Source organism: Xiphias gladius, chromosome 17, assembly GCF_016859285.1.
Source record: "Xiphias gladius isolate SHS-SW01 ecotype Sanya breed wild chromosome 17, ASM1685928v1, whole genome shotgun sequence".
Taxonomy (NCBI): domain Eukaryota; kingdom Metazoa; phylum Chordata; class Actinopteri; order Istiophoriformes; family Xiphiidae; genus Xiphias; species Xiphias gladius.
The window spans coordinates 9342826-9369867 of record NC_053416.1 but is presented as its reverse complement, the minus strand read 5'-3'; the positions used below and the strand labels follow the sequence as shown (position 1 = coordinate 9369867).

Below are 27042 nucleotides of genomic sequence, written 5' to 3'. Positions count from 1 at the left end.
GTTCTTTAGCACATCATCACTCAGGAAATGTCTGCAGCCTTTTTTGAAAAAAAAAACAAAAACTTAATGTGGTGTTAATTTCCCTGTTTCCTGACCGTGTCATTCAAAGTGACAAAAAGCTGCAGACACATTTCAGCTGATAGGTTTAATTTTATTACAGAAGAAAAGGGTCAGTGTGTTTTAAAAAGGTAAGGTTTCTAGCCATTATTAAGACACAACGATCACCTCTTGGTCCCTGCTGTCTACTCTCTTTGCTATGACACAGCTACTCTAATAATACTGTCTGACTGATGCAACTTTAATTGCATGACTGACATATATTACAGCTTTGGAAGTCAAAAACCCTTATTCTTATGCTCCATGCCAGAAAAAGGCAACTAACATTAAGTCAGAAACCAACAATATAACAGGTTAATAACAGACTGTCTCTGCATGAACAGTATCTGATGTGAAATACAAATTAGACAAGTCAGGTGTAAAACAAGTCAAAATGTGACTCACTGTCCAAAAACTGAACTTATGAAAGTGTGCATGTTTGATCTGAATCCTTCTGTATATACACACAGACATGTAAATCGTGATGTGCTTATTTTCTTCCATTCATTAAATGATTAACCTTAATGTGAATCATTTAATGTGGCATTTCAGAGGTAATGAGGTCACTTTAGCCGTGGCCAGGCAGCCATTGTGCATCCTTTCTGTCAGCTTGTTGTTCGGTTCAACCAGTGATGCAAAAACGGCGCAGGTAAAAGCAACCAGTCCAGTTCTGCAATAATTTTGACCTTCACCCTGGTTCTTCACCCGTGGGTCATTCCTGGCCTGTCCCTGTGTCATGACTGTTCACCGCCCTCATCCATCTCCGCTTCTGCTGGAGCTGCGTTCTCCTGCTCAGGGTCGCCGGGTAGGATGACTGCGACTGTCTGGATGAGCTCCTCAATCTGCTCCTCTGATAAACGCTCCTCACTCTCTTCTACCATCTGAACACAAACAGAAAATCAAAACCATATTTGCCAGTGTCTGTTTATACAAATTGTGCACCCATAAAGAAGCCTTAGAGTGGTTATAATCGATATTTTTATAATAATAATAACAACATATCAAATGACAGATTAAAGGGGGTCCCTTGTAGTGATGAACGCAGAGAATTATCACCTGAATCTACAGCTCTTCTCAGCTTTTTGGAGCTTTATGCAGTTTCAGCTCATTATTTACCGTATTCACTTTTCCATGTGCACCCGTATAATTTATTCATGTTTCTGGTGATGCACTGAAATCTTCAAGAAAAATAAGATATCGTATTTTTTTTAATTTAAGTAATTCACTAAACAGCAGGGCATTGTAGTTTCTAGGAAACGTTACTCAACCAGGAGTAAATAGTGCACATTTGGGGACTATTTTCAGCAGCAGATTAATACACATGTGGTTCTCTATGCATGCAATAGACTCAAAATAAACTACAACAGACTCAAAAGAAATATCTCACCAAGTGCAACAGTTTGGCTCACTGATGCATTTTTAACAACAACAGTTTTTGGACAACAACAGAGCTCTATGGCACAGAGCAATAAGCTGCATCAGGCTCAGACTACACAGGCAATACTTGTTGTAAAAAAAATCATGGAAATGTACACCTGTAGGGGCCCAGAGATAAAGCGAGGTAAGGTATGACATGTAGTGACAGTAATTGTTGACAGCTAAGTAAAACACTCACTAGCTGAATTTCCACTGCTGTCTGTGGCCGGTGATTAAGTAGCTGCAGTTTCTCGGCCCTGAAGATATTGGGGGGAAAAAATTATTATCAGTGTTTATACGGTATACAGAACAGTGCATACATATAGAATATGTGTGTGTCTAAAAAATGACTTATATCTTGTGTTTTTTTGTAAATACCAAATGAAAACATGAAATCTATTTGTCAGATCTTACTGACTTTGTGAGTTTGTGAGGCATCATGGTGGTGAGGAACTCTTTGACGATCTCTGGACTCTGTCTGCTGCAGGGCGTCTTCGACAGGTGCTTCAGCGTCTGTGTGGAAACGCAGAGGAAACTGTGTGAGCACGCTTTTTTAAAAGTGCACATATGACACGACAGGCCTACAAGGACGGCTTAAAGTCAGTGAAGAGGGGGATAGGATGTGAGCCGACCTCGTACATGATGGTGTTTAAGTTCTGCTGCCCGGTGCTGTGCTTGTTCTTCCCGCTGTCCTTCCTTTGTTCCTTCAGGTCTGTCAGGAGTTTGAACACCTGAGAAACACACAGACAAACGTATCTGAAGTTACACGAAAGTATATTCATCTCTCTGGACAGTGCAAAAGATTTAATGTCAAACAGTGAGAAAGAACACATGAACTTACCTCATAGTTACTGAGCATAGCTGCGTTAGCGTTTTTACTGCAAAGAAGAAAATGAATGCTTAAGCACAAAAGTTGATTTCTGACCTTTAGAAAATGTAATCAAACGATCTAATCTCAGAGGTCAATTTACTGGCTTTTGGAGCTTTTAACCGCATCTCACCGGTACAAGTATTTTCTCTGGGAGAGACTTGTGTCATTACATTCATTACGTTTCCCACGAGCTTAAGTCGTAGCTGTTTTCCCTTTAACCACATTGTTTGTCTACAGTTGAAATTAACAGTAAGCAGTTGCCAATAAGTAAAAATCACCGTAAACAAGCGTCAATTAAAAATCAATTAATAAAATCCTTACACTTCCATTTTGCCAGGTCCTCGGTTTTGGTCTGTTTTACAAAAGTGTCCGTGTAGAAAATGTTGTCCGGGTCAAACGTTCCGCCGGCATCATTCTAGCTTCTTTTTTCTATTTTTTATTTTTTAATTTGTCTTTTTTCAGGACACTCTCCCGGTCGTCCTTGTCTTCTGCGGGCTTGCCCGAATCAGACTTCGTGCTTTTAAAAAATGCCGTTTATTCCTTCATGTGGACCCGGGGGAAGACATGACAACCACACATCGCGGAAGCTAATGGAGATAACGATGAGGAATAAAACCGTCGAAATATCGCCACCTGATGTTCAAACCGACTCACCGCAGAAAAGTACAAACCAGGAACAGGGTCCCGGTGGAAGAGTGACAGCACGGGGCGAATCCATCATATACAAATTAAAATTGTTGAATGATAAATCTACTATACACAAAGCGAAATTAATGAAGTCTTGCATTTAAAGATGTTACAATACTATTAATTATACTGTAAATAAAATGAAGACCCAGTGTCACCCTTGTCCATTTATCTATACTGCCAAACTCTGCTTGATTAGTGAACTTATGTCAGATGATATCATATGCACATTATTTTTGGTTTCAAGAAGAGAAGAAAAGCTTTACAAACAGAACCAAGTCATTTCTTTTGAGCATCTTTTGACAGTTGTGGCTGCTTGTTTGTCTCAAATCCATCAGTAACAGATGAAAGTTAACTGGTTGGCTGATGTTCAACAGCCAAAGTCCCTTTACACCAGTGGCTTTTTTCTCTTATGGCCCCTTTTATTTCTAAATTCTTTTGTCTGGTGATCAATGAATTAAAATCCAAGCACTGTACCATCAGTCATAATAACTGTATGTATTTATCGACTTATAATCCTATTATATACATGCAGAACCAATTTGCATCACAGATTCGGCATTTTAACCTTAAGTTCTGTTCCTGCATTGCATGATAACTTGCAAACAACATGACAGTGTTTAGTTTCACTACCAGGCATTAACAGTTACAGAAAGCGCAGAAAATCAGTGTCAGAGATGCGGTTAGTTAAACTCAGAATTTGATCTTTGACCTCTCATTCATACATTTATAATGCTGCTAAAAGAAAAAAACAGAAAACCACAATCCAAAATGAAAAAAAACGATTCAATCATTCATGAAATGAATCATGAAAAAAATGACTTTATTGAACATCAGACAGACAATCATCATTATCAATTTCTTACAGAGTAATGAAAACAAATTATGAAGCAATTTTACCCAGTATGACAAAATACAACATCCAGTATCAATGGATGTTTAATCAGTACCATGTTTTTGAACGTAATACATTAAAAACCAAAAACATATTAAAGCAAAATGTCAAAGTCCAAAGAGACATGGTAAAAAGAAAGAAATTAGAGTCAGTAATGGGTTTTTATGGCTCAAATTGATCATTTAAAGTTTAAAAATAAGATTTTTTTTTTAACATTAACAAAAATTAAACAAAACAAGGCATCAACAACAATGAGCAATCATTATAGTTACAAATGTCTGGCTTAAAATTAATATGAAAAAAACTTAGAAAACCCTTTATCCAAAATGTGATTATGGTTAATTTATACACAGAGTTTTGTATCAGATCTCTCCACCAATCCCCGCATTCCTCACATGTTTAACAACAAAACTATCTTGATATATGAAAACAGACATGACAGCCTGCGTTGCACGCTCCTGAAACTGCTCTGACTGTATTTTTCGGCCGTAATTAGCACTGTAACTGTCTGTTCACACTTAAACAATGTCCATTGGGATGTTTTCCTCTTTCTGACAGAAGAATTCAAAGAACATCTTCAAACTCGCGTCATTTGCTACCACTGAACTGCTGAGTGCATTTTTAAATTTAATGAAGTTTCTGCTCTCAACCAGTTGCTTCAAATTGCTCATCATGTCTTGGTGGTGTGCATAACTGCAAGCGAGGTATGCCTTCAACACATCAAACTTTTCTCTGTTCACCAGCTGGACAATGATGTGTTCAATAATGTTGGACAAACAATAGCCAAACTCTACGAAATGGTGATGTTTATTCCCTGTATCGGGGTAGTGGTAGCCCCCTGAATGCATTGCAACAACTTTGCAGTACTTGTTAAAGACAGGAGAGCCAGATGACCCGAAATAAAAACAAGATTTGTAAGTTAGTAAATGTCTTTCAGGTTGAATAGATTTCGCCACACCCTCAAAGAAACGCTGGGTAATCAACTGAAAGTTCCTTAGATTTTTATGGTAATGCTTCTCCACAACCTGGTCACGGCTATCAGATGGAATGATCAAGCCTGCATCTATTTTTTTCACACCACCATCAGGATGCCCAATAATGCAAATTCCACCACTTTGGGGAAGGAATCCAAAGTGTTTTAACAGACCCTCAGGCAATGTCTGATTAGCCCTGAGCCTTAACAAAGCCCAGTCATACACGTGCCCTGACACATCGGGACCTAATTCAGAGACCACCATCTCTTCCACTTCCACTTCCGCTCCATGCTCTTTTCCGCTCTCCTTCTGGTCTAGACTTTCATAAGAGAAATGGACGGTGACGCGCTCATAATGCTGCCTCCGATTCTCATTGTAAATTTCTTGAAGTACATGACAATTTGTGAGGACAAACTTGTCAAATAGGAGAAAGCCACTTCCTTCTGGGCTCCCATTTATTCTCACTTGACAAACAGAAGTGCTACGAACCATCAGTTTCTTCATTGTTTTCACTTCCGTGCATGTCTCAGCATTCTTTCCATACTCGACACGCAAGAGATTCTGGATACGAGAAAGCTTGGGAAGAGTTTTCATCCCATCTACCAAATGTTTAAACACTGAAGATAAGTGATTCTGCATATTTCCTGAGTCAGGTATTTCATGAAATGTTGTTTGTGCTGCCGTATTGCCATTTGTCTGTGGTTTATTTTCCATCATGTTGTCATTCACTGACTCAGTTGTGGTAGACTGCTCTGAAGGACCTTGGTTTCCATCAGAATCAGATCTCTGAGACTTATCTGGCATCATGTAAGCATCATCAAGACTGCCAGGCTGGCTTTCTGGTGGACTAAACTTATTCAGCAGTATGATCTTGTAAGTTTTACCATCAAGATCATCTACGAGATTCGACATTTCCGTGTTTACTTGAGTGATTTTGTGGGAGAGCACACAGTTCTTTTTGAATACAGTGTTCAGAAAACGACCATCTCTTTTTAGAGCTTGCTTCACTGTCTCCCCTTTGTATGCATAAACAGTAATATCCTGAGCGATTGCTTTTAGTGCTGGGTTTTTCATGATTTTCACTACATTTTTACCTCCTTTTGCCAATACATCAAAAATCACAAGCTCACCGGATGACCCCTTTCTGCAGGGACGAAAAGAGCCACTTCCCGGTTGCCTTTGCTTGTCTACAGTTTTAATATACTGGACAGTTAAAAGCTCAGTTTTAATCAAGTGGCATGGAAAGTGTGAACTGATAGCTTTCCCATCTCTTAGGATGACAAGCTCTCTACGTCTGTTCTTTCCTGCAGTTGTTCTAAACAGTGCACTTCTGTTCAGCGAGTCCTCAACAGTTCCCGCTTGGTTGCAGGTAACAAATGAGGGTAACTTGCGATTTAAGCACCACTTGAAAGAATGGGTTGGATGTGGCGCCGCTTCCTAGGAATGAAAGACATTTAAGTCCCATTTAATTTACTTATAGTAAAACAATTTTTATGCCATTTAAGCAACATCACACTTTTCACATCATCTCAGAAACATGGCTGAAGAAAAAAAAATGAAAATACATACTAACACATACTAAATCAATTTTTATCATGTTTTCCTAAAATTGAAGAAAAATATCTCACAAAAAAACAAGAAATTGTGACACAAATGCTAAATCGAAATGTTACAAAAGAAAAATAAGTGTGTATTTCAACTATAGTTTTTATTTGTAAACAGATTATAAATTAAATCATGACAAACCTTTGCAACAAGTTGCGATTCACGATGTTGACAGCTCTCCCCATTCTTGAGAAAAGAGACAGAAATGTTATTAATAGTAATGTATTTTAAAATGCATGCTTAGGACTTTTGACATGTCATTTATGTCCTTGATAAGAGTTACAGAACAAGATAAAATTACAAAACCCATGTAAATCAGTAATCAAAATGTTGTGGTAAAGGTGATATGAATTGATTTGAAACAACTTGAATTAAGCTGAAAAGACTTTCATTTTGGGGCTTTCCTTTCATTACACAGGTGAGAGTCAGTACCTCGACAGCTTTGTCCATTGGTCCATCATTTTCGGTCTTCAACTTAAGATCCATCTTCAAGGTGAGGTTTTCCGGCTGAATTTTAACAATGCCGAAAGGAGGTGATTAAGTATCTTACCTAAAGGAAAAGAAATATGATTAATTTCTAATGACTTGCAGTACACGAGAAATCACCATTTAGTTTATTATTATCAATATGACATTTACTGTGGCTCGCTTCACTAAAAAAAAATAAATAAAATAAAAACTACAACTGCTAGGTGGCCATACTAGTTTGGCGCACCGCTTTCGTTGTTGCAACACAAATCTTCTTCTCATTCGAATGCCAGGAAACGAAACAAAACTATCAAGTGAAAGCAAAGGTCATCTTCACTAACTGATAAAAGGAAAGTAAAGAATACAATCAAATAAAGCACAGTACATATGCCTACAAGTATATTAGATTGTAGTAAGATAGAAAAGGGTTATTTTATATAATTTAAACTTGGCATGATGCAGTATCACGTGTATAAGTAGCAAAACTCAAATCCGAGAAATCAATGTATTATTTGTCACTACTTTAGCCTATTATTTAGGCTTCGTGTGTCAGATGAAAAGCAAGGTTCACATTGCCATGTACTGTACAATACACATATAAGTATTAAGCTACTAAAAAAAAAAAAAAAAAAAAAAAAAGGTTTCAAGAATATTCTGTTACAAAACTCATTGAACCACAGGTAACCATCCTTTAGCTCCTTCAGCTGGTACAGAGCGGTTTAAGGTCTTTTTTGTTTTAGTTTGAACAAAACACCAAAATTTTAACACAAACCGGTTTCTTCGGTCGAGGCTTCGCGGTACGCGTCGCGTGCAGCTTCCCTGTGTAGCGCGCGTCGAAGAAGTATCCAGGCGGTTATCGATTTTAAACGTATGACGCACCTGACAACCGTGATGGAGCACTTCCGGTCTGTACCACGTGAGTGATATTTACTATTTGGCGAGCGGCTTAGTTGTATATATGTATATATACATATATTAAAAAAAAAATAATAAAAAATAAAAATCTCCTTCCCCTTCCCTTGTCCTCTACCAGAGGCCTGGGAGTTTGAAGGTTCTGCGCAGTATCTTAGCTGTTCCTGGGACTGCGCTCTTCTGGACAGAGACCTCAGATGTTGTACCCAGAATCTGCTGGAGCCCATCTCCCAGTTTGTGGGTCACAGCCCCCAGTGCTCCAATTACCACTGGCACCACTGTTGCCTTTACTCCCAACATCTTTTCTAGCTCCTCTTTCAGCCCTTGGTATTTTCAGCCCTGCCTTCTTCTGCTGTTTGTTGCCATTTGCGGATGTTGTAACACTGAGGTGGTAGTTGTTTCCTTGTCAGCTTAGATGTTGGGTTTCGAAGCATCCATATATCCCACAATCTCTGCATGTGGCCCCTCTCCTTGTATAGTAACATTCCAACAGATCCCTATTCTCTGCCCTGCTCCATCTATGTCTTGTTCCAGTAGCCCATTTCTCATCCCTTGTTGACCCGGGCTCTATATAGACACACTTGAATTTGCGGTTTCACTCATACTGAGGTAGGCCAGCAACATCAAGGACCTTGCCATATCCACACTGGATATGTGTTACCTGGCCGGGATTTGAATCCCCGACCTCCTGCGCCAAAATCAGCAGTGTTCACCACTATAAATGTGTATATATGTGTATATATATGTGTGTGTATATTTATGTGTATATATATAAATATGTAGATGTATATATGTATACATATGTATATATGTGTATATATGTATATATATATGTGTATATATGTGTGTGTGTGTGTGTGTGTGTGTGTGTGTGTGTGTGTGTGTGTATATATTTATTTATTTATATATATATTTATGTATGTATATATATGTAGTTTAAAAGTTGTTATTCTCAATAAAAATGAATAGTGTTTTTCCAAAATTATTTTCCATTTTACATGTTCTTTGCCCACATTGCACATTGACCACTCAATTTTCACACTTAGGTTAAAACACAGATATAGACCCTAAGTTGACTAATATTAAGACATTTGATGGATAGAAAATATGTTGATAGCCTTTTTATATTAAATTACTGTAAAGGTATGGTTAGAATGAAAAATTCAACCATGGTTTCCCATGATGTTGATATTGATATTTCATTTGTAATATACAATCGTTTGCATTTGCCTGTTTAACATTCTGGCGAGTAGATGCAATACTGTTAACATGAAGCAACAAGAAATGAACCTTTTTTCTCGAACCAATTCGCTGGAATGGTTCAGTGCTTCATAGCTTCATCTCACCATCAGTTCAAACAGCCGCCTGCGGCTCACCCTGTTGTGGAGTGCGCATCATTTTCGTATTCTTCTTTTAGTTTTAATGGGGGACTAACCAAATAAAGGTGAATGACTCCACCTACTGTACCCGAGTGTTTAATATCATGACTTTATGAAGAGTTGACTTTCTGCATGCCTATTTTTCACCCTTCCATCTCCACCATGGATGCATGAAGAGAGCTACAGTAGAGTTTAACACTTCATATAATACCACCATGCCCTCCACGCATGATTTTTTTTAAGTAACTTTATTTGTTTAAGTCAACATACAGACAACATTAAGAGCTATGGGTAAACATCGAGATAAATAAGAAACAAGGCATACGGGTCAAATAGGTAGATTAAAAGAGAATGAAGGAATGAATAAATCAATGAAATTACAAAAATAAAAAGTTAGGGAATATTCTAATAGGAAAATAAATACATAGTTTTAACTGCTTTTAATTTTTTTTTTTAATTTACATTTATGGATGTGGTATTTGGCAAGAATAAAAAATTAATTATTTAAAGGATCTTTTAAGATCATTCTGGAAAGACCCAGTGGCCCAAAGGGTCAGGTGGCCCGAGCTTCACCTTCAAAACGTAACCCGAAAGACACCACAGAGAGACTACAAAAAGGGGCAGAACAACCAAAGACACAAAACAAGTAGATGCAAAATGACTACAAAGACAAACAGACACAAAACAACCACAAAGAGCCCAAAAAAAGAAAAAGAAAAAAGAAAAGAAAAAACCCACAAAAAGAGGGCAAAACAACTACAGAGACACGTCTCTTTCAGTGTGGGTGTCTTGCTCCTATGTCGGAAATGTGTGGGGGAGGGGGTATTATTGTCATCCTGCCATGCAAACAAATATATCTTTAAAGGCAAACAGACAAGCCTGCCTCCACCCTTGAAGGTCTTAGGAGAGCACCGCGCTTTGACACCGCCAGCGGACGTGGCGGTACCCGGAACCGAGATTTTTCCTCGCTGCGGATTACGTCATACGGGCAGGACGCTTGTAACGTCCTGACGTGACGTGACGTTTTTTAAAGGGACAGCAAACCGCCGCCTCGCTCTCGCCGCACGTTCCAGAAGCTCCGGTATTTAGTTCTGGCCGTTGGCAATCCAACGGCGAGAGCATTTCCCCGGACGAAACCGCTACGGACACCCGTCGTCGATAAGTATGGCCAGTGCAGAGGTAAGGCTGACGTTTGGCTTTCGGAGCCCTGACCGCCGACATCCAGTATGTTGTTTTAACGCCCAGCTGGACGCTAACAAAGCAACCTGCCAAACTGAGATCTCTTCTCCACAGGCAAAACTAAGAAAAACGTCCAGCACTGTATTACACCTGCTAAATGTGTTGCAGCTGAACTTAATGTGGCACGTTTTTACCCCCTCTGTCTAATCAGGGAACGAAACTTTGGGGTGGTCGTTTCGTGGGAGACACTGATCCCATCATGGAGAAGTTCAATGCATCCATCGCTTATGACCAGAGGATGTGGGATGCCGACATCCGAGGGAGCAAGGCTTATGTGAAAGCTCTGGAGGGGGCAAAGCTGGTCACCACGGATGAGATGAACCAAATTTTACATGGAATGGATCAGGTTAACTTACTCTCTCTCTCACACACACACACACACACACACACACAGACAGAGACATGCACTCAGCTTCAATCAGAATAGACTAATAAAGTTCATCAGACAACCCGATCAGAAGTTCAAGCTGACACTTTTGCGGCCGTATGAAAGGGAATACGCTCCTGCTGGACGGTGGGCATGTGTGTCACTTTTCTGCCCTGTGGTGTAGATGCAGGTTAATGGATGACAGGCTGAAAATGTGCCACTGCGCCGGATTCCACTGAACAATAGTATCATCATGTGACGGGGGGTCAGCCGCCAAACGGCTTTAGTAATTCTTTCACCCACACAGCTGAGTCAGTTGTCATGGTGTCCTCTCAAACCTGACATTGGGCTTTGTGCAATGCAGGTGTCATTAGGTAAACCATACAATTTTTAAAAAACACCAATTGTGTAGATAATGTGATGTAGAGATCAACACAAATGGCGTGTGTTCTCCAGATGTAAGGGGGTGCATATATATTTACCAGACAAACAGGTTTCTACAAACATTTTTACTTTCTGTATGCATTAAGTTGGCTCAATCAGTTCTAAGCTTCTGTATCACACTCTACATCTCAGAATTATTCATTGGTTCAAACAGTGTAAAGAGAGGGCAGTTCTTTTTAGTTATCAGGCTAGTATGAAGTGATAATGTGCTGCTTTTTTCTTTTCAGATTTCTGAAGAGTGGTCTAAAGGTGTTTTCATTATCAAACCTGGAGATGAGGACATTCATACTGCCAATGAGCGCAGGCTGAAGGTGGGTTTCAGCTTGCTTGTTCTTCATAACTCTACAGAAGTGAGTGGAATTGTATTTCACATAATATATGATAGTTTGTGGTTTCTTACATATGTAGTGTTTTGTGACAGGGGAAATTTCTATGTACGAGTGTTAAGAGTGAATCCGATTCTTGGACCCAAAAGCAGAAGAGAGTCGGTTTCACAGTTCGAGGTTATTTAATGAAGGCTTTTAGTGAGGCTGGCTTGGGGTATGGGTTGAGGCAAGTAGGCAGCACATGCAGGTGAGCTGGGTGAGGCAGGTAAACAAGCTGGCAGGCTCTTGTTAACCTGAGGCATAGGCTGACGATAGTTAGACTGAATTCAGAAAACAAGACAAGATTACATTGGCAAGGATACTAGGGGTTGGCTAAAGTGTCGTACCATGTAGGTGAAGGGACGTGAAGAGCCAATCTTTATACACTACAGCAGCTTGTTGAGTAGATGAGGTGATCAGATGCAGGGGCATAGGTGGAGAGGGAGAGGGAGAGGGAACCGGAATGCCGCACACACACACACACACACACACACACACACACACACACACACACACACACACAGAGAAACACACCCGGACAAACAGGAAACACAAGGGAGTAAGGGAGAGGCAGAGCAGATACCCTAACAATCAAGCCTCCTACTCAATAAGGATATATTATAATCAACAGTGGGAATGATGGCCAAAACTATGAAAATAAGACAGACCCAGTCTGTACTTATGGCTGTGAATAATCTGGTAATATAATTCAAAGTGGATTTTATGTCCTGGCCAGTGGGATTGTGTAAAAATAAAATATCCAAACCTGCCATGCTAAGCTGACATCTACTAATGCGTATTATCTATATAGCCAAAGCCTGATATATCTCCATTGCAGTCCTATTGAAAACACATCAGTGAGCCACACTGCTGCACTGGTTGACATTTTCCTTCATAACATGAATACTTTAATTTATTTTGAGCCAATACCATATACACCATCCTGCTGGTGTAAATATCCACTAGAACACTAAATGTCCATTACTCCACTGCTGAAAATAGTCCCCAACAAATGCACAGTTTACTCCTGTTAGGGTTACATTACCTAAAAAATACATTGCCCAACTGTTTTAGGCGCTTACTTAGCCTTTAAAAAAACCAAAACAAAACAAAACTTAATATTTCTATATTTCTGAATACCACAGACAAGGTAGAGAAGTTGGAAAGTATTGAGAGACTGACTAACACATTGTTGCTTTTGGTCTTTTCATGGGATTTGTTTACAACAAAGAAAGAAAAGAATAACACCAGCCTTATCTAAGTGTCAAGCATTTATCTGCGCGAAACTCATGGATAATTTTGGAGTTTTTATTCTTTCACTCATGGTCTACAAGCACAGCGCTCTGCTCTAGCTTTGTAGGCTTGGTGATGGCTGTGATGAGACATGTCATAGTCCTTTGACTGCCTGTTTTCTCAGGAGCTGATTGGTACACCTGCAGGGAAGCTGCACACCGGCAGAAGCAGAAATGACCAGGTTTGTCCCTAACAAGATCAAAACTGTAATATATGAAATTTAATTTGGAGTTGCAGCCTGTGTATTGTAAGGACTAGCTGATTAAGTATTGTGAGACTTTTTGCTGTGTGTGTTTTGGTTGACCAGGTGGTGACTGACATGAGGCTGTGGCTGCGAGATGCCATCTCAACCCTCACGGAAAATGCCCTACAGCTGATATCTACCATGGTGGAGCGGGCAGCAGCGTAAGCTAAATACACGCCCGCACACGCACCACACATACCGACTTGTAACTGTGCTTTATTAAAGATGCCCTGTGCCGTCTTCCGTCACCTCTTTCTTGACCTCAGAGAAATTGAAGTCCTATTTCCTGGTTACACCCACATGCAAAGAGCTCAGCCAATAAGATGGAGCCACTGGATTCTAAGGTGACCTTTTTATAAAGCAAAACATACTGTACAGTGCATGCCTTCCACCTTTTATGAGATGTGTTGTTCATGTCAGTCTTGTGTTTCTCTTTCCCCACACTCGCCGGTTGAACCACTAATCAGTCATGCTGTTGCTCTGAGCAGAGATGTGGAGCGGCTTGAGGAGATCAAGAAAAGAGTTAATGTTTTACCTCTTGGCAGGTACGCTGTGAACACACACTCACTGTCTCACACTGATTTTCATACACAGACAATGTCAGTTAATAGGAATGCTTCATGTTGTTTTCAGTGGTGCCATTGCTGGAACACCTCTTGGCATCGACAGGGAGCTACTGCAGAAAGGTTGGGCCATTAGTAAAAAAAATATCTAGTCTGTTACCTTATTGTCTAAAGTGTTTGAGAGCACTTGTGTTATAGTTATCGTTTACCTGTGTCTTGTGTATTGAAATCTGTGTTTTTAAAGAGGCTATAACCAATATTTTACAACAATAATATATCAAATGACAATGTGAATACAGTGCGACAATGTGCAGTGCAGAATTGCGTTTGCTTTCTCTGCTCTCATACGGAATGTTTTTGGCCCTATGAGAGCAGTGGGAGTGAACTTATTAAAGAAAAATCTCTAAAAGGCCACTGTACACAATCTGCTCAGCACCAAACAGCAGACAGAATGACTAGATGATGAACGTAGTGGAGCATATAGCTGCTAAAGAGACAGATATTTTCCTCAGGAGTTGCCACATGGCAAGACACGTAACTGCTGCATGTGTAAACTGTTTGCCAACAAGTTAACCCTATCAGCTCAAAAGGTGGTGGCATGTCAGTGCTATGTTCCCAACTTGTTTCCGCTGCCCCCAAGTGGCCAAAAAAAAACCAACCAAAACTGCACCATTTCTCCTCCTCTGGATCTGCAGAGTTGGCGTTTGATGGCATCAGTCTAAACAGTATGGATGCCACGGGCCAAAGAGACTTTGTTGGTACGTAAACCACACGTCGGCCAGCTGTCATACATAAATGGATACGTACAATGAAAATACATTCAAATTAAATAGCCTCTCTCAGTGTTTCATGTTTGCTTCTGTGTGTGTTTCTTTAGTGGAGTTCTTGTTCTGGGCTTCGTTGTGTTTGACCCACCTCAGTAAGTTGGCTGAGGACCTGATGCTGTACAGCACAAAAGAGTTCTCCTTCATCACACTGTCTGACGCCTACAGGTCAGTTTGTGTTTTATTATTTGATCCTAAATTACAGTTATTTCTCCATGTGTGCATTAAAGCAATTCCTTAATGTATGGTGAATAATATTTTAAACTGCCTTGGTAAAATATAATGCTTAATGATGTTTGTCAAACTGTTCTGACTTGCGTAGAGCTTTACATGCATGTCTTATTTAAAACTCAAAAATAAGACCTGTGTGTTTGTTTAAAGGACCTAAACATATCAATCAGAAATAAAAAAAATTTACAAGTATGATCTTTACATAAAATAGAATTTATTGCAATGTATTTTTTTTGCAGAAAGGTTTTCTGGCATTAATATTTCTATAAACATGATGCTGGTGATGACTTGACGATAAAATTGTACATCTTGTCATTATAAAAAAAAAAAGAAAAAAAAAAGAAATTTGACGACTACATCTCCCTCAAGTCCAGTCGTTTCTGCCAAAACCTCATGTCACATTCTGTACTTCATCATAGTGAAATGAAAACACAGGTATCATCGGTGTCTCTGATGGTGTCCACCCCTGCTGTCAGTCTGGCTGTGTGAAGTTTATTTGAAATTAAGTTCATAGCTGGTGTTCCCGCTGCTGTACGTTTCATTAAGTCCAGTCATTTATTGTGCCGTTGAAACATGTGGTTACCACCAGCGCCACCGCTCTTCCTTATGTCCCGTGTTTCTCCTCACCTATACATGTGTGTGTGTGTAGCACAGGCAGCAGTCTGATGCCCCAGAAGAAGAACGCTGACAGTCTGGAGCTGATCAGGAGCAAAGCAGGTCGTGTCTTTGGCAGAGTAAGACTGAAGAGAGACTTATGTTAAATTATCTGTTCATTGAAAAGACCTCATCGCCAGTTAATGTTGTGTCTTGAGACGTCGACCGGCTGCTGTGTCTCGAGAGATCACACCTACCGTCTTTTTTGATAATATGGGAAAAGCTAACGATGCCATACTGGCTGTTTTTAATATGTCGTTGTGAAATCGACTGCTGACATCTATGAGAACACTGCTGTTAGTGCAAGTGAAGATCACATTTCCCGTTGTTTCCCTTTGGAGCAATTTTGCTTCTTTGCTCAACGGTTTTCTCTTTTACTTAATAGAAGAAGAGGATTTAAATCTTTCAGATGTGATTTTTTTTTTTTTTTTTTTTTTTTTTTTCAATAGACGTCTCACTCCATCCACCGTCTGCTAGAGGCCTTCCCCTCTATGGGGATGCAAGGCCATTCGTAGCTGAGTGGTACTGCAGTGATTAAAATACCACTGGGATCACTTTGCTGTCACACGGCAAAGCTACCCGCTGTTGTTAGGTTTTACCTGCCAGAGCTTTATGGATAAATCTTTTTAACTTTCAGAAGCAGACCAGCACACTCAGACTTTCTCACCTTTGACACACTTCACTGCTTTCTTTTGTAGTTTGTAGCCCTCTTTGCAGTTTTCTCCTCCTGCTCAAGCTTTGACCTTGTGTGTATTTCAGTGTGCAGGGTTTATGATGACACTGAAGGCCCTGCCCAGCACCTACAACAAAGACCTGCAGGTATGACCGTGTGTCTTTGTGTGCTTGCAGTTCATGGGAAGAACTTCAGTAACAACTTCTGCACATTTTCTCCTTCTGCTCCTTTTTGTCATGCTGTCTTTGGGTTTTTCCGTCCTTCTTCAGGAGGATAAAGAAGCCATGTTTGACTGCTACGATACTGTTCATGCTGTGCTGCAGGTGACAACTGGAGTCATGTCAACTCTCCAGGTCAGAGATTTAAGTCACTGTTAATTATTTTGAAAAGAAAAGAATACACTGCTTGGTGTCATGGATACAATGTGTTTGCCGATCGATATTTGAAACTATGAAAGTGTTTGTGTCTGCTTGCCGTTACTTTGTATAACTACCTTGACCTGTTTCTTTTTTCTACACCAGAAAAAAACTTTGTATTTGTCTCCTTTTCTGTTTTCAGAGTACTCAATATAGAAACCTTACACATTCGTTACAAGAAAGAAAGATAATATATTCAATATGTGCAGGTTTCTCAGATCAACCCCTCCACACCTTTACACACACCTAAAGTTAAATATATCCATCTGCACTTTCTTGTGTGTAAACTTTCACTACCGATTTCACAGCGCTGCCCACAATGTTTTTTGATCGTGATATTAAAAATGTTTGAAGATTTGGCAGACTTGTTATGATCCTCCTGTGTAAAACAGCACTGGCATAAACTTTTTTAAACTTTAAAAGAGGAGAATATTTTAATTAGTTAAACTGATTTTGATTCAATGACAGTGTCAGGCTACACAAGTGGATAATAGGTTTAAAAATTTCCCGGAGGTTCCAGTGTGTGAAAGATTTTTCTCAGTTGTACACACATCTAAGTGAATGTAGCAAGTTGCAGTTGTTCATTTGGAAGTTGTTTTAGTAAGAAGAAAGAGGAAAAGGCAGAAGATGTCAGAAAGAAAAACTGTTTACCCGCCCTTTGCTGCCTAAATTGGAAAAAGCACAGTTTGAGGGCAAACACTTGGACTGCAACTGTGTTGTTTGAGCTGCGGTTCAAATCATGCTTTTTATACACTGTACATCTGGAAAAAATACAGCTGAAAACATGCTGTTCTAGACTTCCCAGCCTTTCAAAAGACAAATTGACAATGATTTTGTTTCCGTTGACATTTGTCCTGTGTTTCAGATCAACCAGAGTGTGATGGAAGCGGCCCTCAGTCCTAACATGTTGGCGACTGATCTGGCCTACTACCTTGTGAGGAAGGGGGTGAGTAGTTCATAGTGTAGATATGTTACCATATAAATGTTGTGCAAATTGTATTTTTTTTTTTCTAGATGTAATTACAAAGAAAATCACCTCAAAATCAATACAAATCAGCGTGTTTCCATCAAATGGTGTGTGAATACTGTTAGGAGGCCGTGTCAAGATACGTTTATAAGCGCCAGCAGCTCACTTTTATGGTTTTCTCCACACACCTGGACCGGAGCCCACTTAGTGATTTGCAGCCATTAATTGTGCAAACAGACCAAAAACTGACAGGGAATCCCTTTTACACCTCCACAAAGATTACCTGTTTCACTGAATATTCTCAATTGGCAAGTAAAGTGAAGCAGATTATCTTCAAACACTGGAATATCCAGAAAAGGGACCCGTCTCTGAGTAGTATCAGCTCTGTTACCTCCCATGGACAACTTTTTAAATGTTCCTGCAGTTTGAAAGTCAGGCTGGTCCATTCCCACACAACAAAACCACCTAACACTGCTTCCTGCTGGCCAAATCAACCCACCGTTATTTTCCGCTGTGGCCACTGTGCATAGTGTTTAAACTCTTCAAACACCAAGTATTTTACACATTCACCTACGGGCCGAACAACACAGTATAACATCTTTCATATGCGATCCATATGCTGAAATGTCCTTGTGGTATATTGGACAAACAACAAGGCCTCTGAAGATTCTGATCTCTGAACACAAAACCCCTTTACAGACTCCAAATATTGCATATGTTGTGGCACGACAAGAGGCACGGGTGAGCCAAGGCTCTGCAGCCTCATTAATGTTGTGGGGAATAGAAAACATGTCAGCCTCTCCTAGAGGTGGTGATAATACTGAACTGACTGCTTCGTAGAGAGGCATATTGGGTTCATCGTCTCAACACAGTTGAACCCTTTGGCCCTAATGAAGAGCTGAATGAGTCATGCTTCCTCTAATTCATGATATACTGAATGTTTGCTGCAGGACATTCAGCTTTTATGCTTGACTTTCATCTAACTCAGGGATATGTGTATTCCCGCTTCTCTGTGTAGTTTTTAATAAATGGGTGTGGCACCAGGACATTTGCTTTGGAAATCCCCGCTCTTCTACCTATTATCCAATAGGTTTGAATTTCTGTTCCACCTTCTACCCAATAACAAACATACACCTAACCCAGGTTGACTATATACACAGTATGTGTTTGTTTAATGCCTTTGTCCTCTCTTACTCTGATAAAGACAGTAGTGTAAAAATGTTGGTCTGTGAGCAAATAAAAGGCTCAAGATCAATCAATGTGCTGCAGTTTTTTCTCTCTGAAAAATAAGGTTTGCTTATTTTTATCTACTAATTATTACATTATTTAATTACATGATTTTATTTGTCGCTGCCACGCACACACACAAATACCATGAGCTGTTTCTGTCTGTACCTGTTTTATTCTTTGCTGTTTTTTTTTTTTTTTTTTTGTTGGGAGTTTTTCGATGGAGAACAGAGATGTTACATGTGTTAAATAGCAGAGGAAGAAGCCGGGGCAGATCCTGCAACATCATTGTTTGTTCAAAAAAACACTTTTTTATCAGCCTTCATCACAACTTTTCTGTATCAATATGCCAACTGTTGCACCAAGTGGAAAACTTTTGCAATATTTATGCGTTATTGTGACTTTTTGTTGTTTCTGATGTCCCTCCCCACACCACCAGGGTGAATATGCAGTGACAGGAGACCAACAACAGATGGGTGAAAAACTAATTTACAGTGAAACCCTGTGTTATTCTGTGTTGCAGATGCCATTCAGAGAGGCACATGGTGTCTCTGGTAAGGCCGTGTTTACAGCTGAATCCAAAAATATCGACCTGAATCAACTCACTGCGGAAGACCTGAGTGCTATTAGGTGATTCTCTTTTTGTCTCTCTCTCTCAATCTCACTCTCACTCTCACTCTCTCACACACACACACACAGACACACACACACACACACAGACACACACACACACACACACACACACACACAACTGCAACCTAAAAACCTTAAACTCTGCAAAGTATCTCTAATCTTTTAGCAGGATTAGTTTCAGAGTCTTTGTCTTGCAGACACTATTTTCCCCTCCAACCATTTGGTCTTCTCTGTATCTTTTCTGTCTTTTAGCCCTCTGTTTGGAAGTGACATATCCTCAGTTTGGGACTACAGGAGCAGTGTGGAGCAGTACAGCGCCCCTGGAGGCACAGCCAAGAGTAGCGTCGCTGCACAGGTGGAACACCTGAGGAACTGGCTTAAGAAACACGCACAGTGACCTCAATCCAATTTCACCTTAAGGAATTTGAATTAGGTTTACTGGCACAATTTTAGATAAGTCTGAAATGTCAGACTTAGGTCAAAATGACTTATTTATGACTTGGAAACCATGCTGCCTTTCAAACATTCTCCTCTCTTCTATGTAATTACAAATATAAAATATTAGATGGATGATTTGTATTTTTCAGTTGATCGTGCACAGATGATAAATGTTACAAAATACCTGACCAGTTTAAAACAGGTGACAAAAATAAATAAATGTTATTCAAACAGTTTCTACCACCTGATCCATCATGGCTTTATTGGATCTCTGTCAGGTGTTTTCCTGTCTAGACCCACACAGACACATGATGGTGCTGTTGAATGGTACAGAAAAAGATAGAGGTGATTATTTGTCAAAGCTAAAACATGGTTTAACGTGTGTGTCTGCCCAAAGTTACAGCGGCAACAGTGAAAAATGTGCAGTTTTCTAGTTGCGTAATTAATTTAATGATAACATACTGTATCGTAGTCTAGGAAATTTATACAGAAACTTTCAGTAAAGATGCTCAACAAACAGAAACAATCAGTGATCAGTTTCTAATTCTGCTGACACAAAATCAGTGATTGATATTATCCCTGAAAAGCCCAGTCAGTTCATTCCTAAGTCTAAGTCAGTGCATTAAGCACTTAAAGACAGACATATCATAAGCAGGAATAGAGAAGAAGTTGTTACTGTAGCAGAGCATCACAGGTATTTATGTACACTTAGAACTTATTTTGTTTTACAACAAATAAACAATTGTACAGTACATTTGTGAAAGGCCATATCGTCTAATCTTACTTCTATGTTCAATCATCTGAGCAACTTTACAGAGAACAATATACATGACAAGTAAAGAAGAAATAGCAGAATAGTAGTTAATGTGTAAGGTCCCGTAGCTTATAAAGGAACTGTAAGAAAGAAAAAAATTATTGTAAACTCCTAAGTCTACATTTTTATTCATCACATGAAAATTAGATTAGAGTTAATGTAAAGAATATAAAATATTGACCCCTATAAATGAGAAAAAATAAGGTAAGTGTGGGACTGCTGAGGTAAAGCTCCCTGCTAAAACTCACATGGACGCTGGATGCTATCCAGACGTGAGCTCGGCAGACAATTTACTAATTCAAAAAAAATGATTACAAGGTCATTTTCTCTGATTATTTGAAGAAGAGTTCCACACATCATATAGCAACAAGACTAAGTGTCTACAGCCATGCTAGCAGCTGAGTGGTGGTGGTTATCAAATTTCATCGCAAGCCATTCAATAGTTGTTAAGCTATATCACTCAAAACCACGAATGTGAACCTCATGGTGGTGCTATAGGAAAAATCAGTGGATCAGCAAAGTCAGTAGATACATCATCTGGGAACCATGAGTGTCTACATCTCTGGTAATTTGTCAGGCAAAATTAATATTCTTAAATAAATCAACAATATGAGTAAAAGTAAAGTGTAAATCTGTGTACCACTTCTAAAACAAAACAGCTTGGTCAAAGTGTTACTAGAAAGTGAATATTTCCTACCCCCTGTCATACAGATTCAGCCCGCTTCACGGTTGGGGAAGAATAACAGAAAAAAAAAAAGTAACATTCACTTTGCACACTAACTTCTCTCACTGTCACGGCAATCATGATGAATTTAACGGGTCAGAGTTTATGTGCAAATGCAGTAGTCGTTTTGTTTAATGAATAACCATAAACATAATTAACAGTTTGTTGTTCCACTAGCATATACATATACATATAGTAGCTTTTGCCACGTAAATCAGGTGTTTTCATGATGTGAGTCAGTGTATCAGATTCGTTGTCCAGAGCACTGCTGCGAGACCAGCAAGCCACAAGTGGATCGCACTCGTCAGAGATGCAGTGGCTCTGGAGCGGTACACAACTCTGCCATCCAGAGGCTGCGTAGGTCTGAAGATGTCAGTCATGGGCTGTCCGGTCCAGAATTGACACTGCTTCACTATTGCATCCAGCTAGGGCGGAGAGGAATAAAGAGTTTAATGTACTGGGAGCAGAGAGGAAGTTTATACACAGGAAGAGCAAGACAAAAGGTCAAAAATTAGAGGGCCAGACTCAACGTTTTTTTGTCAAAAGTTGCTTAAAGTTATACTTTACTTTTTAAAAGCAAAAAAATAAAAAATAATGCCTCTGTCAGTGAGTCAAAGTTTATTTTTCCAGGCACTAATCCTTCAGGCTTTTTGACATTTTCCCAGTGTTGAACCTCTAGCTCTTAAAAATTGGAATTCATTACAAGAGACACTTCTTATCTTTAGCTGCCAAAAAACTTCAATGATTAAAGTTTTTTTTTGCACTGGGACACAACATCTCTTTACAATACATTTTTGTTGTGTGTAAGTACAGTTTGCATAGTGTCTGGTTTGAGTATACTTTATTTAGTCACTTTTCCAGTGTCAACACACTGCATACTCAAAACCTGCTTAGCATTAGTATGTAGTATGGAGTTGGGACACGCTGTATAATTGGTGGATACTTGCTCACCTGTCGACTGCTGATGGACAGGGTCCTGTGAAACAACGTCCAGGCAACTGCCTGTTCACATCCCGGAGTCGTCATGGAGCCCACATAGCGGTAGTAACTGTGGAGGTCCTTCGCAGACGGGATAATGTCACTCAGTCGAAAGTTTGGGATCACGGTGCTGCTGCCTTAACACGGAAAGAAGGGAGGGGGATGTGTAAGGGAGTAAAGTTAGGATTGGGTCAAACTTTGCAAAAGACAAAAAAAAAGGGATAACATTCAAAGTTTCAGGGTTTAGGGTCCTTATACAGTAAAAAAAAGTTCAGCACGCCTTTTTTTTTTTTTTTTTTTTTTTTTTTTTTTTTTTTAAAACACATTTAAGGGACCAAGCTCATACCATTGTTTTGTACTCGGCCCAGAGCAGCTATTACTGTATCCAAATGAGGATGATCGTCTGTTGTTTCCTGTGAGGACACCATCAACGTTATGACACAAGCCAAACAGTCATTTGTAAAAAAATTTTAAGTTTGCAGAGTTATGGAGATGACTACATTGTAATTTATTACCTCAAACAGGAAGGCGAGCAGAGCTATACCTGCCATATCATGTTCTGCCTCGGCCAGAGAACCGTACGGCTCTTTAATGTGGACTATGTGCAGCTGTATAGAGAGAGAGAGGAGGAGAGGGTTACAGTCTCATCTACGGAGCACTGTAGTCAAAAACACTAACTTGTGTTAAAACATTAACCGCCATCTAATTTTTGTGTGGTGTGAAATGAATCAACACTTTTCTTTCCAAAGCGACAAAATTATATGCTGTCTCCTGAGGGATGTACCTCCATGGGGAATCTCTCTCCGTCGATGGTGTGCTCCGATCCTGGTCTCCCGTCGCCCCCCCAGTGGAAGTGAAACTGGGCAGCTCTGTAGTGACCGGGTAGAGCTCCTCCAGTCAGTCGGACTGACTGTGGCAGAACAAAGTGGGCTGCAGGGAAGAGAGGCTGCCTCTTAACACAGATGTCAAAGTTGAGGTGCGTTTCCACCGCAGAAACTTTCCCCGGGGAACGGAAACATTTTCGAGGAACTCATTTCCCCCACCTCTGTTTCCACCAGAGGAACCACGGTCTAAATTAAGTTCCCGGGAGAAAATTTTACCCCTAAAGAAGTCCCTGCTCGGAGAGGTAGTAGTTCCCATGTGGGGTTGTGCTTGCAGCACTGAGTGTCACTGGTTGGTCAAGCTAGTGTTTTCTGCTGCATTGTCGTACGGCCTGGCATTTTTAAAAACCAGCAACTGCAAAAAGGCCGTTTTGCTTTTAGTTTGTGTGCGACAAATATCAGGATGGAGCAGCCAAGAGATTTCACGACCAATGGACTAACGGCGAAGCCCAGGATTTTTTGTCCATTTTTGTACAAATGGAGTAGAAAGGCAACCGTCGCACTTTTGATATATCAGCAGACTAATATTCTTAATCTTCCCGGGGCTTTGGCCCAAACGTGAAAAACTCAAATCACAATGTGCTGAAGGATCTTTTACCCCGGGGAAAGTTCCTGGAACTTTTGGTGGAAAAGCACCTTTAGAGTATATTAAACAAACCGGAGGCGTTCAACATCTGGAAAAAAAATTATTCTGGAAGAGAGGAGAACAGGTCTGTCTGTTAGGCTGGATGAAGCAGGCTCTTTATTACCAGAGTGTCCTTTGTTTTCCACTGTGATGTTGATTATGTCGGTGTGACCGATGAAGTCGAAGGGTGGCAGGGCGCTGTTGACGTGCACTTTACTGGTGACAATGTTAATTGGTGACTGGCGTAATCCTCCACAGCTGGGAAACTGAGCTGCCCAGTGGCTGGGGTCTGAACAACACAAACAGCAGCATCAACGACATCATCGAATTTCAGGCTTGGCCGACTGTACCATCTCAGTGTTACCGCTCAGATGTTACATGAAGAATTTTCTTCCCCATGCAACTGAGAGAACAGGTCAGTCGGCTGGTTAAAACCGGTCTAGTCTCCTTTTTAGGTGTAAGAAGCAGCGCGGCCTTTCTGGGGCACCATTTGCTACCCTTTCTCCTAGAAACGGGGTGGACGGCAGGCGCACAAAGGTACACAGCGGACGCAATGGCAAACCAGAGACTGGAGTTTGCATTCCACGGTCCTTCCCTGTGGTTAGGTTTAGCCAACAAAAGCCCTTTGGTTAAGGGGAAAGATTGTGGTTTGGATTAAATGTAAATAAACACTTTGTGTTTGAAGTCAGTGGGAACTTTTCCTGTATTAAACCAGAGCACGGTCCTTCCCTAACCAAGTGTTCAAAGTTTAATATAGCTGTAGTCACTACAAGTGGATATTGTACTGTAAGATCAGATATTTTGGTGGAAAACACCAATCGTCGTCATGGTAAGAGTAAAAAACATGGTTAAGTTTGTGGAAAGGTCACGGTTTGGTTAGGTTGTGGCATAGATAGGTAGTTTTGGTTAAAATAAGTACTCCGTTGTGTTTAGAGGACCTTGTCGTCATGGTTACAATAAAATACAGGAGTTTCAGGTTGTGGCGCCGTCATGGATAAAAGAAACAACTACTATTGGTTTCAAACAGGAAATGATGTGTTCTGTTGGCCCACCCATCCACCCCGACCTCCTCCTAACACAGACCCTGTCGCTCTTCATTCCACGTCACCCGGCTTCCTCCTTTGCTACCGTCGTAATCACTAGGGCCACTAGAGGTCACTTGACAATAGAACGTGCCTATGGGTTGCAATCAGCGGCATCGCACAGACGACCTGCGGGGTCGCTCTTTGTTTGTTTCACAGGAGGATAGTCCCTTTTGAAGGCCTTCTACATGGTCTTACCTCTGCATGTGTCATCGCAGGAGTACTGGCTCTGGTAACACCACTGGGCTGTAGAGAAAGTGCAGCACTCGGGTCAGACACAAAGACAAACCGTTCGTTCTTGTTCAGGACAGTTCTGCTGTGTGTCAAACAAACTGGCTCTCCGCAGTTAATAAATGAGTATAAATCGCTCTCACATTCACGCTCTATTAGCCACAGTGGGTTTTTTCTTTTTTCTTTTTTCTAGGTCAGCAGTCTTACTAGCTGATCTGCTAATGTGTTTGTGCTCTGCAGCTGAACTTTGAGAAGTCAGGGCGGGCAACACGCTTTCTCTCTCACACATAATCCGAGATAATTATTAATTCTCACATTACCAATCCTGTCCTTCAGTTTTCTTTTTGTGTTAAGTTAAATATAAATTATCTGATAGCAGTCGTAAAAAAAACAAATTAAGACAAAATCATCAGCCGTGATAAATGAATGATGTATTACGGTTACGGGGCACACTCAATGACCTCCTGACTTGCTGTTAGATGCAGTGAGAGTGCTGAGGTTAATGTGCTTAAACTGGAGGTTGCACAAACACTGAAAATAAGAACGGGACAAAGCATTTTCCACAAAGGACCGCTTTGAACTTGTAGGGTTAAAAATAAACCCCAGTGACCGCTTTAATGTAGGATACTTGCGCATTCAGCTGATAGCAAAGTTGCTGCCTATAGACTCTGGCAGCAACAATAGGCTAAATTTGCAAAAAAAAAAAAAAAAAAGCATGCATTATCATCTGACATGGTTTTTAGTGAAGAGTTTGATAAATGATATAAATGTTAACATTTTTTCCAGTTTTTCCTCCAGTTTTGATGCAATGTTGGGATCAAAAGTCCCAGATTTGAGAATAGGTGACACAAAAAACAAAAACTGTGTGTTAATTTGCAAAGAAGAGTAAATGCATGCTTGAAATTGTGTTCTCAAAACTTTGCATACAATCAATATATAATTACGTACCGGGGTCTAAAAAGACAAACGAAAAAACTTCATTCAAGACAGCAAAATGAAAAAAAAAACCCTTCTTTTTGAAAACAGTGCACTAAATCATTCATTCAGTTCACATCCGCAGTCGCTGAGCGGAGAAAAACTGAAACCATAAGTAAATATTTTAGACTGTCTGTTTTACAGCTACATTTCTGTCCCGTCTTTAACGTCTGGCCACATAAAATATAAAATTCTCCTTAGCCAGACATCTTAGATAAAAAGGCATTGAGTTTCAAAACTGAGCCGTGGCACGACTGCGGGGATGTCATCACAGGTAACCGACCTGGTGCGTCATTTTACATGTGATTTCATACTGGTGATGGAGTCAAAAGCTCTGTACCTCTGGCCCATTTTTAAATAGCGCATGAGCCAACACGACAAAAACGCATCTCATCTCACTGGGAATAATGCTGGGAATATTGTGAGCGGGAGACTCTCAGTTCAAATGTGCACTCAAAAATCAAACTTGCATGAAGTTCTTATCGTCGAAATTGGCAGAAGTGTGTCAGAAAAGTTTGTGTAGCATATGCGTCTTAGTACACAAAGCAAGCAGCTGGGGTGCAGTTACTGGTAGGTTTGTCGTTGTTTCTCACTGCTAAAATGCCAAAATCCAAAGCAATAAGCCAGTCGCTGTTGATTAGAGAGACCTCACGCTGATGTACAACATTAAAATAGAGAAATTGTCATGTCTGCACATGATTTAAAAACGGCAAGTGCTGACCTGGGCTCATGATGTCTGATAAATCAGTGATCGCAGTGGAAGCTAAACTTCCATCATTGACTTGCATGGCATATTAAAATAAATGGAAATGTTTCGCTTAATTTACAGTAAACTTCAAGTTGATTCAAGT

General features: G+C 40.1%; 4 protein-coding genes across 5 annotated transcripts; 1 reads left to right on the top strand and 3 right to left on the bottom strand.

Moving 5' to 3' along the window:
* Positions 1-130: 130 nt before the first annotated feature.
* Positions 131-2938, bottom strand: LOC120802643 (calcitonin gene-related peptide-receptor component protein). 2 transcript variants are annotated; one of them, XM_040150681.1, is made up of 6 exons: positions 2705-2938; positions 2354-2390; positions 2145-2243; positions 1931-2025; positions 1712-1769; positions 131-977 (listed from the first exon to the last, which is right to left on the bottom strand). In XM_040150681.1, the coding sequence occupies exons 1-6, from the start codon at positions 2710-2712 to the stop codon at positions 831-833; spliced, it is 444 nt and encodes a 147-aa protein (XP_040006615.1). In that variant the 5' UTR covers positions 2713-2938; the 3' UTR covers positions 131-830. The 2 variants fall into 2 exon arrangements, with proteins under 2 accessions (XP_040006615.1, XP_040006616.1); XM_040150682.1 differs by lacking the exon at positions 2705-2938 and adding an exon at positions 2514-2698.
* A 933-nt stretch (positions 2939-3871) lies between these two features.
* Positions 3872-7891, bottom strand: LOC120802156 (serine protease FAM111A-like). The gene is made up of 4 exons (XM_040149673.1): positions 7785-7891; positions 6977-7094; positions 6686-6730; positions 3872-6376 (listed from the first exon to the last, which is right to left on the bottom strand). The coding sequence occupies exons 2-4, from the start codon at positions 7028-7030 to the stop codon at positions 4484-4486; spliced, it is 1992 nt and encodes a 663-aa protein (XP_040005607.1). The 5' UTR covers positions 7031-7094; positions 7785-7891; the 3' UTR covers positions 3872-4483.
* A 2428-nt stretch (positions 7892-10319) lies between these two features.
* On the top strand, positions 10320-20598 carry asl (argininosuccinate lyase). Its single transcript, XM_040149546.1, has 16 exons — positions 10320-10482; positions 10694-10888; positions 11581-11664; positions 13136-13192; positions 13319-13416; positions 13522-13599; positions 13723-13800; positions 13889-13941; positions 14514-14576; positions 14696-14810; positions 15523-15607; positions 16287-16346; positions 16470-16553; positions 17482-17562; positions 19334-19440; positions 19696-20598. The coding sequence occupies exons 1-16, from the start codon at positions 10468-10470 to the stop codon at positions 19838-19840; spliced, it is 1398 nt and encodes a 465-aa protein (XP_040005480.1). The 5' UTR covers positions 10320-10467; the 3' UTR covers positions 19841-20598.
* Positions 20599-21608: 1010 nt separating this feature from the next.
* ca4c (carbonic anhydrase IV c) lies at positions 21609-26934 on the bottom strand. Its single transcript, XM_040151245.1, has 8 exons — positions 26913-26934; positions 25184-25231; positions 24028-24192; positions 23182-23327; positions 22913-23005; positions 22744-22810; positions 22371-22534; positions 21609-21844 (listed from the first exon to the last, which is right to left on the bottom strand). Exons 1-8 carry the CDS (start codon positions 26920-26922, stop codon positions 21656-21658), a joined length of 882 nt encoding a protein of 293 aa, XP_040007179.1. The 5' UTR covers positions 26923-26934; the 3' UTR covers positions 21609-21655.
* Positions 26935-27042: the final 108 nt, after the last annotated feature.

Coding starts and splice junctions, on each gene's coding strand:
- asl (XM_040149546.1), top strand. Junction 11,665..13,135: donor CCAATGAGCGCAGGCTGAAG/GTGGGTTTCAGC, acceptor CTGTTTTCTCAG/GAGCTGATTGGTACACCTGC. Junction 13,417..13,521: donor ATGGTGGAGCGGGCAGCAGC/GTAAGCTAAATA, acceptor TCTTGACCTCAG/AGAAATTGAAGTCCTATTTC.
- ca4c (XM_040151245.1), bottom strand. Junction 22,535..22,743: donor GGGCCGAGTACAAAACAATG/GTATGAGCTTGG, acceptor TTCCGTGTTAAG/GCAGCAGCACCGTGATCCCA. Junction 21,845..22,370: donor TGTCCATCAGCAGTCGACAG/GTGAGCAAGTAT, acceptor TCTCCGCCCTAG/CTGGATGCAATAGTGAAGCA.
- LOC120802156 (XM_040149673.1), bottom strand. CDS start 7,030: ATGGATCTTAAGTTGAAGACCGAAAATGATGGACCAATGGACAAAGCT. Junction 6,731..6,976: donor CAATGGACAAAGCTGTCGAG/GTACTGACTCTC, acceptor TCTTTTCTCAAG/AATGGGGAGAGCTGTCAACA. Junction 6,377..6,685: donor AATCGCAACTTGTTGCAAAG/GTTTGTCATGAT, acceptor TTTCATTCCTAG/GAAGCGGCGCCACATCCAAC.
- LOC120802643 (XM_040150681.1), bottom strand. Junction 2,026..2,144: donor TAAACACCATCATGTACGAG/GTCGGCTCACAT, acceptor GTTTCCACACAG/ACGCTGAAGCACCTGTCGAA. Junction 1,770..1,930: donor ATGCCTCACAAACTCACAAA/GTCAGTAAGATC, acceptor CAATATCTTCAG/GGCCGAGAAACTGCAGCTAC.